This window comes from Macaca nemestrina, chromosome 20, assembly GCF_043159975.1.
Source record: "Macaca nemestrina isolate mMacNem1 chromosome 20, mMacNem.hap1, whole genome shotgun sequence".
NCBI classification, from domain to species: Eukaryota; Metazoa; Chordata; class Mammalia; order Primates; family Cercopithecidae; genus Macaca; species Macaca nemestrina.
This window is the reverse complement of record NC_092144.1, coordinates 64,708,580-64,724,637: the sequence shown is the minus strand read 5'-3', so window position 1 is coordinate 64,724,637 and position 16,058 is coordinate 64,708,580. Positions and strand designations below refer to the sequence as shown.

At 49.4% G+C, this 16,058-nt stretch overlaps 1 protein-coding gene across 6 annotated transcripts in view; it reads right to left on the bottom strand.

Moving 5' to 3' along the window:
- Positions 1-249: 249 nt before the first annotated feature.
- Positions 250-16,058, bottom strand: part of LOC105497316 (leukocyte immunoglobulin-like receptor subfamily B member 4) — a 36,819-nt gene continuing 21,010 nt past the window's right edge. Inside the window, exons 1-12 of one of the 6 annotated variants that reach the window (XM_071087842.1) lie at positions 5,085-5,225; positions 4,894-4,929; positions 4,422-4,706; positions 3,975-4,274; positions 3,612-3,662; positions 3,282-3,332; positions 2,531-2,647; positions 2,149-2,224; positions 2,029-2,066; positions 1,716-1,771; positions 715-843; positions 250-605 (exon numbers count right to left, since the gene is read on the bottom strand). In XM_071087842.1, coding sequence (XP_070943943.1) covers positions 459-605; positions 715-843; positions 1,716-1,771; positions 2,029-2,066; positions 2,149-2,224; positions 2,531-2,647; positions 3,282-3,332; positions 3,612-3,662; positions 3,975-4,274; positions 4,422-4,706; positions 4,894-4,929; positions 5,085-5,118 — 1,320 coding nt within the window. In that variant the 5' untranslated portion in view covers positions 5,119-5,225 and the 3' untranslated portion in view covers positions 250-458. Of the gene's footprint in view, positions 606-714; positions 844-1,715; positions 1,772-2,028; positions 2,067-2,148; positions 2,225-2,530; positions 2,648-3,281; positions 3,333-3,611; positions 3,663-3,974; positions 4,275-4,421; positions 4,707-4,893; positions 4,930-5,084; positions 5,226-16,058 lie in introns of those variants that run through there. The other 5 variants (XM_071087843.1, XM_071087844.1, XM_071087845.1 and 2 more) reach the window with 5 other exon arrangements.

The following is a 16,058-nucleotide window of genomic DNA, read 5'->3' as shown; positions in this document are numbered from 1 at the left end:
GCCTGCTCTTTTTTTATTCTTATTTTTCTCATTGTGGCCAAGTTCCATGTATCATTAATGTTTTCAAGAATAAACTTTTGACTTTATTAATTTTTCCTTAGTTTTCGTTTGTCCTCATTAGAAGCTCCCATTTTCCCATGTCATTGGTTTGATGTGTAATATTTACATGAGCATTCAATTTAAAACATTTTCTGACTTCTGGTTTTTTTTTGTTTTGTTTTGTTTTTTTTTATCAGTTAACTCATTGGGAACTGAGAAGTCTGCTACTTTGTTTTGATAATGCAGGGATACTATTTATCTTTGCAGAATCAGGTGAAGCCCAAAGTTCCCAGAATCTTCTAGTGGTCTCTGTTAGGGGTCTAGGCTGGCTGGGGTTCAATGATGTCCACTGGGGGCAACTTCCATGCCTTCTGGGGTCCTGAGTCTCCGTGGTTTGTGGGGTCTGGGTCCTCCCTGGATTAGTGGATGGCCAGAGTGGCGTAGACACTGGGCTCAGCTGAAGGTTCCCATTTCTGGGGTGGAGGAGGCTCAGTTGCCTCCCGTCTGAGGGTCAAGCTCTGCAGCTGGGCATAGGTCACATCCTGGGGGGCTTCAGATGTAGCAGCCTGCAGTGGGGGAGAGTGAGAGGGAAGGAATGTGATGGGGGTAGGGGAGGGCTGGGGGCCTGGAGAGGAAAGGACCAGCCTGAGTGTCCATCGGCCTGTCCTCTTCCGCCTGTGTGTCCTTTGTGTCCAGGAATTCCTCCGACAGTGGGGAGGGAGGGGAGGCCATTTCTCTCCTAGGTCCGGAGTGTTTCACCCGGGCATACGTCACTGCCTGGGGGTCTTCATCGTGTGGCCTCTGCTGGAGATAGACACTGGTGGGGGGTGTCCTTGAGTCTCCCTGACCCCCTGGAGTCAATTTTCTTCACTGTTCCCAGGATGATCTGATTACATCTCTTTCCTGATGGAATCTCAGGGATGCCCTAAGGCCGTGGAGGGTCTGGCCGCTCCCTCCCTGTGGTTCTGGCCTCTCCTCCTCACTCTGACCTTGCCCATTTGGCTGCAGCCTCACACCCACCTTCCTGAAAGAGCTCACTGCTGCCTTGGGGCCTTTGCATGGCTGTTTCTTCTGCCTGCAGGGGCTTGTCCATTAGAGGATCCTGTGGCCCCCTCCGTCCAGGCTTCTCAGATGACAGCTGAGCAGACAGCCCTCCCCTTACATTCAGACTGGCCCCACACTCTGCCCTTTCCCTGGTTTATGTTTCTTACAGCACATTGCACTGCTGGACACTGCATTTATTTGCATTTTGTCTCCCATCACCAGGTGAGCTCAGGAGGCGGGGGCGGCTCTGCTCCCTGCTGTGTCTGCAGCTCCCACAGGGAGCCCGATCCACAGTGAGCTCCCTGGGAACACTCGCTGGATGAATGAATGAAGGGAGCCCAGGGGACCGGGGTGGTTCATCTATTCCTCATCCTCCTGAGGCCTGGGGAGCGCTCTAACAACCAGACGGCCAAACAGAGGAGGAGGAGCGGGAAGGGGAGCCGGGAGGAGGCCTGCGAGGTCCCAGGACAGCAGGAGAGAGTGAGGTCACAGCAGGCGGGAGGCAGCGTGCTGGACAAGGAGGGGTCCACCGTGATGATGCTGAGAGCCGGGGGAAGAGGACAGAGAAGTCCTGCAGGATTAGATCTGGCACCAGGAGGCCTTTGGTGCCCGGGACAGGGGCGGGGTCTCACCCGACTGTCCAGCTCCACCCCGTCCTCAGGCTGTGTGTCCTTCATGGCAGCATCTGCTGGGGCAGAGCAAGGGGTTTTTCTCCTGGGAAGGTTCCCTGGGACCGCTCATTCCTGCCGGACCCTGCCCTGTTCCCATTAGGGCCACCGTGATGCTGGGAGGGGCTGTGATGTCCCCGAGGTCCTACAGTGTGGGTTCAGACCACCTCCCCCCGAGTCCCTGACCCTTACCAGCCTGTACTCCTGCCCCCATTGCTATTGAAACTTTGGGGCACGCATCTCCACCCCAGGTGCACCCCCTCTGCCTCTCACTTACTGGGGTTTTCTCCCTGGACGTCAGCAGCTGGCCTGGACCTGGGGGAGGATACGGGAGTGTGAGGGGCAGTGAGGTGGCTGTTGGGGTGGGTGGGAGTCTGAGGCCTTCTGGCAGAATTACCTCCTCTGTAGACCCCCATCCTTGGGCTCTGGCTCTGCAGCCCCTGGAGGACGTTGGAAATCAGCCTGTCTCTGGGCTGGGGAAAGGTGCACAGAGTCTCAGCTCTCGGAATGTTAGAACCACTTGCCTTGCACATGCAACTCAAGAGGAAGACAAACCCGAAAATACACTTGCAAGGATGTTTTAAATCCTTCCTAAGTGTAGAAAAACCGAAAGAATAAAGCACTTCCGTTATGCCCTTCTTTATTTTCTTCTTTCTAGATTTTCTCACTGGGAATTTCTGGAGCAGTTCCTAAGCTGACCTCTCCTATCTGGAGTCTCTTTGGCTAGTGCTCTGAGCCCACCCTGCATCGGCCCACAGGTCCCCCAATTTCCTTCTTACCTGATGTCCTGTGTTTGCCCTGACGCCAGTGTTGGAGGAGGAGAAAGAAGACGAGGGAGAGAAGCAGGATGGAGACCACCAAGACCCCGATCAGTACCTCCCAGTGCCTTCTCAGACCTTGGGCGTGATGACATCAGGAATGGGGATGATGTCACTGATGTGAGCACCTACTGTGCGCACACCTACTGTGTGTGCTGGATCTTTCTTTCATTACCTCCAACCCTCACAGCAGTCGTGCAACTTGAGATTGCCACCCTCTCTCTACTCATTTCACAAAGGAGGAAACTGAGGCTCAGAGAGGGGAATCGCCCGCCCCAGGTCCCCAGCCAGGAAGCAGCAGAGTTAAAAAGTGAACCCGGGACTCTGATCTGCAGCCCTTATTCCCTGCACCAGAGCCAAGCCCCAGAGTTGCAGGGAAAGAGCCTGATCATCTTGAACCACAGCCCTGCTCCCCTCCCCTGCCCCAGGTCACCATCACCGCTGCAGGTGGGACAGGACAGGCCCCTGTGGAATCGGGTCTGGGAGCCTTCCCTGGGAGGCCTCCTCTCCCAGGAGGTCACAGCTGGGAGTCAGAGCTGAAAGGAACGTTCCCACCCGCAGGCCTCTCTCCTTTATACTTGGAGAAACTGAGGCCCAGGCAGGGGAGGGGCCTGTCCACGTCACCACCTCCAGAGGAGCCTGAACCTAGGACAGAGCCCACCCCTGCCCCCCAGGGACTCCATTCACCTCCCACTCAGAGCCCCTCACTCACCACTCTGGGGGTCTGACCCCGTAGGCATGAGGGGCTGGTCCTCAGGGCCTGCTGGGTTAGAACAGGGACATGAGGGCTGGGGCTGCCCTGCCCCCCACCTCAGCTCAGCTTCTCCTCCTAACATCTCCCTCTGCCTTGACCCCTCACCCCGCATTAGCCCAGCCTCAGGGCCTTGGGAGGCTTCAGTGCCTCCCAAGTCACTGCCCGACTCCCACATCCTTGGAAGCAAGCCCAGCTGAGAATTGGAACGAGGACTTAGATCCACTGAGCGTGTCTTGAGACAGGCCTCGGGCTTTGGAAACTCTCTGGACAGAGGCCTCTAAGACTCACCAGCTGCTGAGATGGACCTTGTGGGTGAGGGGCTGGGACTCTCCAAGGATCCTGGGTAGAAGGACAAGAGGAGGGTGAGAGTCTGGGGTTGCCCCGGAGTCTCCACCTCAAATTGAACCTCCTCCTACATCTGCCCTGTGGCTTCCCAGGGACCATGTCTCTTCCCTCCTGGCACCTTCTGGACCCCAGGTAAGGGAGAAGAGCATGGGCAGGCCTGGGAGGACCCCGCTGTCCTCCTCCCCTCTGAGGGCTGAGTCTCCCCTTGGCTGAGCCCCCCTTCCTCCGTCCCTGCCCAGAGCTCTCCTGGCGGCAGGGCCTGAGCTGAGCCATTGAGCTCAGAGGGGACAGGGTCAGGAGCCTCACCTAAGACAGTGAGCTCCACGGGGTCACTGGGGCGTGACAGCAGGTAGTGGGAGAAGCTGCGTGAGCTGATGCACCTGTAGGTCCCCCCGTGCACTGAGGTCACAGGACCCACGGGGAATTCAGCCCAGTGCAGCTGAGCTCCGTGCTGTGATCTCAGACGCGGCAGGGGATGGGCTGCCCCCTCCTTAAACAGAAGGAAAGTGTCCATCGGGCTCTGTGACTGACACAGCAGGGTCACGCTCTCTCCTGAGGTCACAAGAGGACTCGGCAGGACTGAGAGGATGGGTTTGCTGTAGGCTCCTAGGAGAGAAGGAGGCACCGTGTTAAATGGGTCTCCCACCTCCCGCATCATCCCCAGGGCTGGGCTGTGAGAGGGAGATGCCCCTGAGAGCCGACCCCTTTCCTGAGGACAGAGCCTGGGGCTGGGACCCCTGAGTGTCCTCTCACCTGTCATCACCAGGTCCAGGGGGTCGCTGTCCTCTGACCAGTCTGGATGGCTGTGATAGTAACAGCGGTATCTCCCTGCATAGTGCTGTGTCATGGATGGGATGGAGAACTTGGCCTTGTTCCTGGGCTCCAGTGGGTTCTGTGTGTCCCAGGGTGCTGGGCTTCCTTCTTTATCCAGATGGTACTCCTGAGCGTCCAGGGTCCCCTGACACCAGATGGTCACGGGGCTCCCCCAGCTGATCACAGAGCCAGGCTCAGCCCAGACGGTGGGTTTGGGGAGGGGCCCTGGAAGGAAATCAGAGGCTGCATCCCAAGAGGTCCCTCAGCCCTCAGATCCCAGCTCTCAGTCCCAGGACCCTTCAGATGTCGCCATCAGTCACCCAGAACTGCTGTCTCCTCTCCCAGCTGCCCATGGGTGGCCCTTTGTCCCCAGTGAGGAGGAGGGACCTGGGACAGCTGGGGACAGACTCACCTGCCTGCACGCAGGTCCTGGGGCCCAGACTCAGCCCTGGAAGAGAGTTCCCTGTGAGCGATTCGCCCCTGAAGCCTGAGCAGGTCCTCTCTTTACCCTGTGATTTTTGAGTCTCCTAAAGAACCAGGGCCTGGCTGTGAGGCAAAGTTCTTCCAAGACTCGGGTCTCCCCTCCCCCTCCTTAAATCTCACCTAAGCAGAACAGGACCGTGAGGGTGGGGGTCATGGCGTCTCCTCCCAGTGGCCCCAGCTGTGCAGATGGATGAGTCCTCGGTGCCAGCGGGACAGAGAGACACACGGTGTGTGGCCGCTCGGAGGCTGGGTCCTTCTAGTCATGGGGTTGTTCCATCAGCAGCCCGCAGGAAGGGAAACTGCCCTCATTTGAACCCCAGCCTGGCTTTCATTTCCCCAGGGCTAGGGCCGGGGCAGGCACCAGGTTCTCTGCAGACATTTCAGACAGAAATGTGGTCTCTCTGATCCCAGCCTGCTGTCTCCCTCATCTTAATTCCTCTCTTGCCCAAACATCAACCCGTATGTATTGTGTATTTGCACTAAGCCTGATGCTGGGGATACATCATTGAACAAGTGAAAAAAACAAACAAACAAACAAACAAACAAAAACCTGTGTTTTCAGAGCACAGGTGAACCATAAACCTTCCTATTGCTGCCATAACAAATCACCACAAGCTTAGTGGCTTAACATAATGTAGGTTTCTTGACTTACCATTCCAGAGGTCACAAGTCCAAAATGAGTCTCCTTGGGCTAAAACACAGTTGCCATCAGAGCCGTGTCTTCCTGGAGGTTCCAGGGAGGATCCATTCCCCGGCCTGTTCAAGCTTCTGCAGGCTCCCACATTCCGGCCTCACCATTCCTTCCATCCTCAAAGCCACCAGTCCCGTTATCTGGCCCCTGCTTCCATCCACTCACCCCCTTCTCTCACTCTGACCCTCCTGCCTCCCCCGTTTCATTTACTCAGCCCCTTGTGATTACATTAGGCCCACCTGGATAATCTCCCCAACCCAAGATCCTTAACTTAATCACATCTGCAAAGTTTGTTTTGCCACATAAGCTCCCCCTATTCACAGGGTCTGAGGCTCAGGACGTGGACATCTCTGGAAGGTCACTATTTTGCCTCCCACAGGCCTTCAGGGATTCCTTTAGCCAAATCTCGCAGAAACCACTTCTCTGTGATGACGGAGAGCGGCTGGGCACGCCAGTTGAACGCTTGGTGGGCCAGTGCGCAGCCAGGTCATGGTTGGCTACTGATGTCCCACGGGGCCCTGCCTACGTGAGGCCAAACGTTCCATCTCTACCAGAGCCCAATAGCCACCTAAAAACTGTGCCGCAAAACAAAACTCATTCTCTTCAGCGCCAGCACGATGTAGCTCCAAAATCTTTTTTTTTTTCTTTCTTTCTTTTCTGAGACGAAGTCTTGCTCTGTCACCCAGGCTAGAGTGCAGTGGTGTGATCTCAGCTCACTGCAACCTCCACCTCCCAGGTTCAAGCGACTCTCCTGCTTTAGCCTCCTGTGTGGCTGGGATTGCAGGCACCCACCACCACTCCTGGCTAATTTTTGTGTTTTTAATAGAGATGGGGTTTCACCATGTTTGCCAGGCTGGTCTCGAACTCCTGACCTCAGTTGATCCACCCGCCTGGGCCTCCCAAAGTTGCTGGGATTATAGGCGTGAGCCGCCGCGCCCAGCCAAGCATAGATTTTAAATGTCTTCACTGCAGACAGATGTTAGTATGTGGAGTGATGGACATGTTAATTGGCTTGATTCCATCATTCCGCAATGTATACATTTATAACACATTGTACTCCATAAATATATATAGTTGGTGAATTCAATATTTAGTAAAATTATTTTGAAAAGAAAATAACCATAAATAGATAACAAGCACGCAAAAAGGCCAGATAACTTCAACCCTCAGACCACTGCCTGCGTTAGCTTCCACCCTCAGGCCGCTGCCTGTGTAAAACACTGCAGGTGGTCAGCTCTCAATAATCATCCATTCAAATGGGCATGTCCTGCAATGATCTGGAATTGTGGTCTGTCCTAGATGGTGACTAATCATTTTCTGCCTCTGATCTCCTTAAAAGGATAGAGAGGGCAGGGCGCGGTGGCTCACACCTGTCATCCCAGCACTTTGGGAGGCCAGGGCAGGCGGATCACGAGGTCAGGAGATCGAGACCATCCTGGCGAACACGCTGAAACCCCGTCTCTACTAAAAATACAAAAAAAAAAAAAAAAAAGTAGCCGGGCGTGGTGGCGGGCACCTGTAGTCCCAGCTTCTAGGGAGGCTGAGGCAGGAGAATGGCGTGAACCCGGGAGGCGGAGCTTGCAGTGAGCGGAGATCGCCCCACTGCACTCCAGCCTGGGCGACAGAGCAAGACTCAGTCCCAAAAAAAAAAAAAAAAAAAAAAGATGAGAGGACCTTCTAATTTTAGAACTGAAACATAGGGTGGGAGGGGAAAGAGGAAGTAGAGGTTAAAACAAACCCAAAATAAATCATGTCTAATGGTCAGGAAGGCAAAGAAGGAGAAGGAGAGGCTTACAGGAGGCTGAAAGTCAAAGTGCCGGGAACTGCATGAATACCGCTGCATTCAGGTTTCCAAGCACTTGCGTTTAGTACCTCATTCCGTATCCTTTGGGGTCACCCTCAGAATCACGGGGCAGTATCTCATTTCGAGGATTTCCATGTGTGTCTCCACACTGGTGTGTAAGGAGCTGATCGGAAGCTATTTCAGCCAAAGCCTGATGCATCGGACAATCTCTGGGGAAAAACAAACTCCCAGAAATGGGGACTAGAAAGTCATATACATATTGCTGAGTGTCTCCTGTTTTGGAGGGAAGTTCTGGACCGTGGTCTGCAACTATCAGAGACCCTGGTGTGGACCTGTCCTTGTTACCTGCTGCAGTGGTGTCCGCGATGCATGCTGATTTCAGAAATTCCTTCCCTTCTCTCTTTCTCTACCCTATTCCCTTAACCCTGGTACCCAAATCAGTTACCTGCGTTCATATCCTTAAGTCCTGCTTTCAGAGTAACCTGTGCTAGGCAAGGACTGAGAACTATGCCAGGAAGTTTTTCGATGTCCTCACCCTTTTCTAACCGCTCAACATGACTTGCCGTTACCAGTCCTGGACTTCTTGTATTTTGCTGCTTTTTTTTTTTTTTTTTTTTTGAGACAGGATCACGCTCTGTCACCCAGGCTAGAGTGCAGTGGCGCAATCTCCACTCACTGCAACCTCAGCCTCCTGGGTTCAAACACTTCTCCTGCCTCAGCCTCCCGAGTAGCTGAGATTACAGGCAGCTGCCACCATGCCAGGCTAATTTTTGTATTTTTAGTAGAGATGGGGTTTCACTATGTTAGCCAGGCTGGTTTTGAACTCCTGATCTCAGGTGATCTGCCCGCCTTGGCCTCCCAAAGTGCTGGGATTACAGGCATGAGCCACCACGCTCAGCTAATTTTTGTATTTTTAGTAGAGATGGGGTTTCACCATATTAGCCAGGCTGGTTTTGAACTCCTAACCTCAGGTGATCTGCCCGCCTTGGCGTCCCAAAGTGCTGGGATTACAGGCATCGGCCTCATCACCCAGCCTCATTTTGTTTTTGTAGTCATGCACTCACCGTTCAGTAAATCTTATCCATCCTTACTTAAGAAACATTTAAACATGTCAACCTGTGGCCATCCCAGGACACAAGAGATAAAGGCGAGCAAAGCAGATATATTGGATTCACAGTAACCCAGACTTCATTTCCAGTTACCTCCCCTTCTGGAAAATCTAGCATCCTAGCAAAAACTAAGTTGATAAAATCACTACACAAAAAGTTTAGAAATAGGACCAGTCCCGGGAAGGAAAGATTTAAAGCAATAGGACAAGATGAAAGAAATACTCACTGGGTACTGCACTCACCTCCTGGGTGCAATAGTCTCATGTAGCAAACCTGAGCATGTACGCCCATATCTAAAATAAAAGTTGAAGTTCAAAAAATAAAGAAAAAAAAGAGAGAAAGCAATAACATATTTTGTGGATTTGAGATGGAGGGTGGTGAGGAAGCTGAATGAGAGGTCAGATGGTGATGATGAGTTGGCATTATCTGAATGAAGGGATGCCTGGGGGTGGAAAGAGAAGCATTACAGGTGGTCCTGGGCAAAGGTATTCAAACGGGTGGATCCTAACGCCTTACAAGAAGTAAAAAGACCACAAGAATCTTTTCATTCTTTTCAAAGTATGTTTCACTGTAGAATCAAACTTTTGTGAGATACTAAAAACGACCTAATTGGAATGAATCATAAATTTCCAACTTAATTTGGGGGCACGGGTGTTCTGTGATTCATAAGAACTCATGTTTTATTGTTTCATTTTCTTTTTTTTTATGATTATACTTCAAGTTCTGGGATACATGTGTAGAATGTGCAGGTTTGTTACAGAGGCACACACGTGCCACGGTGGTTTGTTGCAACCATCAACCCATCATGTACATTAGGTATTTCTCCTAATGCTATCGCTCTCCTAGACCCCCAACCCCCTGACAGGCCCCAGTGTGTGATGTTCCCCTCCCTGTGTCCATGTGTTCTCATGATTCAACTCCCACATGTTAGTGAGAACATGCTGTCTTTGGTTTTCCGTTCTTGTGTTAGTTTGCTGAGAATGATGGTTTCCAGCTTCATCCATGTCCCTGCAAAGGACATGAACTCATCCCTTTTTCATGGCTGCATAGTATTCCATGGTGTATATGTGCCACCTTTTCTTTATCCATTCTATCATTGATGGGCATTTGGGTTAGTTCCAAGTCTTTGCTATTGTGCATAGTGCCACAACAAACATACGTGTGTATGAGTCTTTATAGTAGAACGATTTAAGATCCTTTGGGTATATACCCAGTAATGGGATTGTTTCATGTTCAACTGACATCACGTGACACCGAGAAAGATGATTCTTAGCTCCTACCCCACGTTGCATCTCCTGGGCAAGGGTCAAGTTATGACTGGGTTTAGTGAAGTTTGATCAGTTGGGGGTTGACTGGCCCATGGGGGGATCCCCAAAATGTCAGCATTTGGAAAACTCTATGGTTGCTCAACTCTCCCTTTGGCTGAGTCATTCCTTGCTCATGCTAGACTCTGCCTTTCTCTATTTTGAATATAGCTCCCTTGCTTCCTGTCTCTGTGCTGTCAGTCTAGTGAGACTGATAAGATATTTGTCCCAGAATAGAATAAATTCTTTCCCTGATCTCCAACCACTGATTCACTGCACTGGACTGCCTGGACAATGAACTAAACCCTAACATCTACATTAATCAACTTAATCTCAATTTTCAAGCCTAAGAATACATTTAGCCTTAGATTGCAATAATCTGGACTTCATCTGAAATTACTTCAAATGAATACCATTGGCCCTTGGACAGGAACATTTTCTGCCTTAAAATGATTTTTCTTATTTTTAAGGTGCCCATTATATATATATATATGTCCAGTTGTAGTCTAGGGTGACAAGATGATCAACGAGGTGTTACCCTAAGATTACCTAAACAAAAGTACCTGGAAGAATTTGCTCAGGAGTTTTTCCATGTTGTCAAAGAAAGACACTCCTAGTGTTCTGATTGTCTTTTGGGTGTGGGAGAGCAATGGAGTTCAAGTTGCTATGAAAACACCTGCCATCAGTTTGTCTGCTCTTACCCTGTGTCATTCCTATAATCCACAGACCCAGGGTTTGCCAAGCACGGAGCATCTCCAGGTTTCTGGAGGACAGATTGTATTCCATGGTCTCCATTTCACTGTTGTACATTTCAGGTTGTGGCTATTTCCTTAAGTTTATCACCACCACACCTGCCTTCTGCTTTTAGTTGCCAGGAAACACAGTCCAACACCACTAGAATGTCTGGAGTAGTATTTGGCAAACCAGATACAAGCCTTCAAAGAGTAAAATTTCTCCCACTCCTAGGCAGGTGTCTGGGAAGGAACATTGCTGCTGTTCATCTCTTGGATGGGATCCAGAATCCTTCCAAGACTTGGTTCCTGGGTCATATAGGCAAGAAGAGGGGAGAGGGAGGATCCGTTTTATGGATTTTATGGTAGTTCGCCAGGATGTGGGATGATAGAAGCTCAGTCCACACTTGGTTAATAAGTCTCTCTCTCTCTCTCTCCCATCACGTCTTGCAGATGTACATGTAGATAATACATTTCCATATCTCCATTACGGATATGCTTCTCTTGCTCCAGTGCCTCCCTCTCTATCCCCACTTCTGTGATATCACAATCCAACAGCAGAAACCACTGGAAAACCCCAAGGATCCTTAAGTACATCTCTGATACTTTTATATCAGGGTTAGATTTCTCTGTTGGATTCAGGGACTTTGCTCACATTTTAAGGGTTAAGTGTGAAGATTTTCCAATTCCCAGCATGGCGTCAAAGACAGTGGGGACTACCGTGACTGGCTTTACCTCAGACACTATCCCCAGTCTCTCTGTCTCTTGGCCTGACCGCCTCCCCCATGGACCCTGAAATCACACAAGATTCTGGACCTTTGGCAGCACATAAGCTGAGAATCATCCACCATGTTGGAAACATCAAAGGCTCCCTTATGCTCAGCTTTGAATTTGAGGCTGTGAACAATGTTCTTGTCTTTCAGTTTTGGGTTTCTCCATTTGCGCCTGGTCTACCACCTGTGGACAGGCTTATCTGAGCGTCTCAGTGTGCTACTAAGGGCCCTCATTTTCAGGCTTCTTTTGCCATCTCTACCTCAATTCTCATCACACTTCGTTTGTCCCATCTACTGGGACCATGGAAATGTTTGCATTCGTCTTACTCATGAGGTTACCTATTAATCTGAATATCTGCTTCCAATGCCTTTCAGCATTTTCCTCACCTCCATCTACTGGAAATCTCTTACTTATTTTTCCAAGCCCTAGCTTAGGTGCCACTCCCTCCAAGAGGCTCTCTGAGCACCCACACCCCCAGCAATGCGGTCTCTCTCTGGTCCTGGAGCTTCCTGTGCTGCCTCTAACAGGACTGGCTCTGCATAATTGTCAAAAATGCAAAAAGAGCAGGAAACACTCAGAACCCCTGTGTGGTCCCTTCTTGTCCTACCCCCACAGAACATTACAAACAGATATAAATGTATTTCTTTAGTAGTGTTTTATTGCAGTCTTTTCAATAGGTTACAATATCTAAAGATTCTGTCTGCATTTTTATCTCCCATTTTAATAAATACTTCCAGAACGTGGAAGGCAGAAGAGAGGATTTTCCTCTCCCTTCAGGACATTTCTGCGTTGGAATTTACTCTCATTATGGAGAGAAGAAAATATGGTAGACTCATATTTTCCATGTTGGAGGAAAGATACATAGTGCCATATCATAGTGAAGACACAATGATGGTTTTGATGAAGACAATAATGATGATGAGGAGGAGGCCAATGTTGGGGATGATAATAAGAATGACGATGGTGATGATAATGATAATGATGATGGTGGTGACAAAAATAATTGCACAATGGTGCTAATGTTAGGTAAGTCATGTATCTTGAACACAAAAAACGATGCCAGGCTCCGCTCTTTTAAGTCAAGAGTCAGCATACTGTGACCCTACTGTCAAAACTGGTTCCTCACCCATTTCCATAAATAAAATGTCATTTATTGGGCCATAGCAATGTTCATTCATTTACAAATCGTCAGTGGTTGCTTTCACCCTACTGCGCTAGAGTTCAGTAGCTGCAACAGAGCTCCTATTGCCTTCAAAGCATACACTACTTACTATCCTGTCCTTTGCAGAAAATGTTACTGAGCCCCGTGGTTAGTGAGGTAGGTACACTACCCACTAGTACCTGGCAGCAGCCTTTGAAGATGAGCACTCCTACCATTCCAGTGCTATGGGCGTTGAATGTGAGACGCACAGTTTAAGGACCTTTCTTAGAGTTCCACAGGGAGTAACCAATGGATATTGCATTTAACGCACAGCCTCAGAATACAGAGATGAAGTGCGTTACCGTTGAGCGGTACTGACGATTCCTAGGAGGATTTAAAGTCAGGAGTCCACCTCATGCAAGCCCACACCATGTGGTGTCAAGAGTCCAACCAGGCCGGGTGTGGTGGTTCACGCCTGTAATCCCAACACTTTGGGAGGCCAAGGTGGGTGGATCACCTGAGGTCAGGAGTTCAAGACCAGCCTGGTCAACATGGTGTGAAACCCCATCTTTACTAAAAGTATAAAAATTAGCCAAGTGTGGTGGCCCATGTCTGTAATGCTAGCTACTCAGGAGGCTGAGGCAGGAGAATCACTTCAACCCAGGAAGCGGAGGTTGCAGTGAACTGAGATTGAGCCATTGCACTCCAGCCTGGGCAACAAGAGCAAAACTCCATCTGAAAAACAAAACAAAACAAAAACAAAAAACAAACAACAACAGCCAAAAAACAAACAAACAAACAAAAAACAGTCCAGCCAGGGCACTTGTTCCCTCTCTGGACTGGCGTGGGTTGAGGTTTCAGAAAACCGGCTGTTTCCCATATGGTTTCCAATGGTTCCAACTGTTATCACCTGAGGTTCTTCCAAAACCTTTCTATTTTTTCATTGTTTGTTGCGAAGCTCAAAACCTAAAGAATAAACATTAAACAAAATGACCCATTAATAATAATCAAAACAGAAGATAGGTAGAACCAAAGGAAAGTTAGAAGGGACATGGCTGTTGTTCCAGAAGCTTCTCGACTTCCTTTCATAATCTGTGTGTGCGACAACCACCATTATTTTTAAGTGAGTCATTTTGTTTCTTTATTCATAATTTTCGCATCTTTCTATTACTTCCTAAATGAAATATGCTGTCTCTTTCCAAAAAACACAGTCATTTCACATGCATTCTTTTCGGCCTCCTTTCACGCACCATTATATTTCCAGGATTCATCTCTATTTTTGTTGGTAGACCTAGTTTATGCGTTTTTCACTACTGTATAATGATCTGTTTTATAAATGCAACACAAAGTACATATTCATTTTGGCCGGGAGTGGCAGCTCACGCCTGTAATCCCAGAATTTTGTGAGGCCGAGGCAGGCGGATCATCTGAGTTCAGGAGTTCAAGACCAGCCTGGCCAACATGTTGAAACTCCATCGCTACTAAAATACAAATATTTGCCAGTGTGGTGGTGAGCACCTGTAGTCTTAGCTACTCAGGAGGCTGAGGCAGGAGAATTGCTTGTACCCAGGGCACAGAGATTGCAGTGAGCTGAGGTCGTGCCACTGCACTCCAGCCTGGGTGACAAAGTGGGACTCCGTCTCAAAAAACAAAGACAAAAAACAAAAATTAGCCACGTGCGGTGGCAGATGCCTGTAGTTCTAGCCACTTGGGAGGCTGAGGCAGGAGAACCATTTCAACTCAGGAGGTAGAGGCTGCAGTGAGCTGAGATTGTGCCATTGCACTCCAGCCTGGACGACAGAGTGAAGCCTCTTTAAAAAAATGTATTCATTTATCAGAGGATGAATGTTTGTATTTGACAGTATGTGGCCGAGGGGAACAATGCTTCTCTCCCAATTTGTTTGCCTGTGTCATGGGGCAGATGTGCTCTGTTTTTTGAGTAATCTCTGTGGTAAGGCTGCCTGGTCATAACTGCCCATCCCTTCCCCTTAAAATTCCAAACTCCTCCCCAAATTGGCTGAAGCAATTTGTGAAACTCTCCACAGTGTATGATATTCTACTTGTTGTATCCTGTCTTCAACAACTGGCATTAAAATGGAAACAAACCAATAATAACAACAAATTTGTGTCTCTTGTCTTGGAATTCACAATCTCGTATAATTTGCACCACCACCCTGAAGGAGCCATAATTGCCACCAGTTATGCAGGAAGACACATGGGCTGGCAAAGGAGCTGTCACTTGCAGGAGGATGTGCAGAGAGTGTTTGTTCAGGTGCTGGTGCTCTGGAAGGAGCTACAACAGCAAACACCAAGGAAAGAGAGAGGAAACTACAGAATCCAGACAGCCCGTTGGGATATCATCCTGGATTTGCATTTCCCAGTCTAGACATAAATTTCAGTCCCTTGATTCGGTTACTCAACCACACTGCCTGAGTCTCTTCGCTGAGAGCTGCAGTCTCAAGGCTCAGCAACGTGCATCAGGCTAGGTGGACATTCTACAGGAGAAGTTTGCAGGACACCGTGTTGAATAGATCTGGAGGTTGAGTGGAGTTGTGCGTAGACATCCTTCATGTGGGATGTCGCATCACAACATGGGGACCAGGGAAGGAGAGAAGCCAGAGACGGAGGAGACAGCAAGGCAAGAAGAAAGCACGGCAGGCTCATGGGGGAGGTGGCTCCTCCAAGGGTTTTTCCAGCCCCTGTCATTACTTCCTGCACCAACAATATTGCTTCATCATCTACATCCTCAGCACAGATCTCACACAGCTCATGCCCCGAAATCCGTACAACCTTTCTCATGATCATAACTGCATATTTGTTTTTTCAAAACTATACTTTAAGTTCTGGGGTACATGTGCAGAAGGTGCAGGTTTGTAACACAGGTATACACATGCCATGGTGGTTTGCTGCATCCATCAACCCGTCATCTACATCAGGTATTTCTCCTAATGGTATCCCTCAACAGACCCTAGTGTGTGATGTTCCCCTCCCTGTATCCATGTGTTCTCATTGTTCAACTCCCACTTATGAGTGAGAACAGGCAGTGTTTGGTTTTCTGTTCTTGTGTTAGTTTGCTAAGAATGATGGTTTCTAGCATCATCCATGTCCCTGCAAAGGATATGAACTCATCCTTTTTTTTTTTTTTTTTGAGATGGAGTCTCACTCTGTCACCCAGGCTGGAGCGCAGTGGCGCGATCTCGGCTCACTGCAACGTCTGCCTCCTCCTGGGTTCATGCCATTCACCTGCCTCAGCCTCCTCAGTAGCTGGGACTACAGGTGCACACCACCACACCCAGCTAATTTTTGTATTTTTAGTAGAAACAGGATTTCACCATGTTGGCCAGGATGGTCTCGATCTCTTGACCTCATGATCTGCCCACCTTGGCCTCCCAAAGTGCTGGCATTACAGGCGTAAGCCACCGCGCCAGGCTGAACTCATCTTTTTTTATGGTTGCATAGTATTCCAGGGCATATATATGCCACATTTTCTTTTTTTTTTTTTTTTTTGAGGCGGAGTCTTCACTCTGTCGCCCAGGCTGG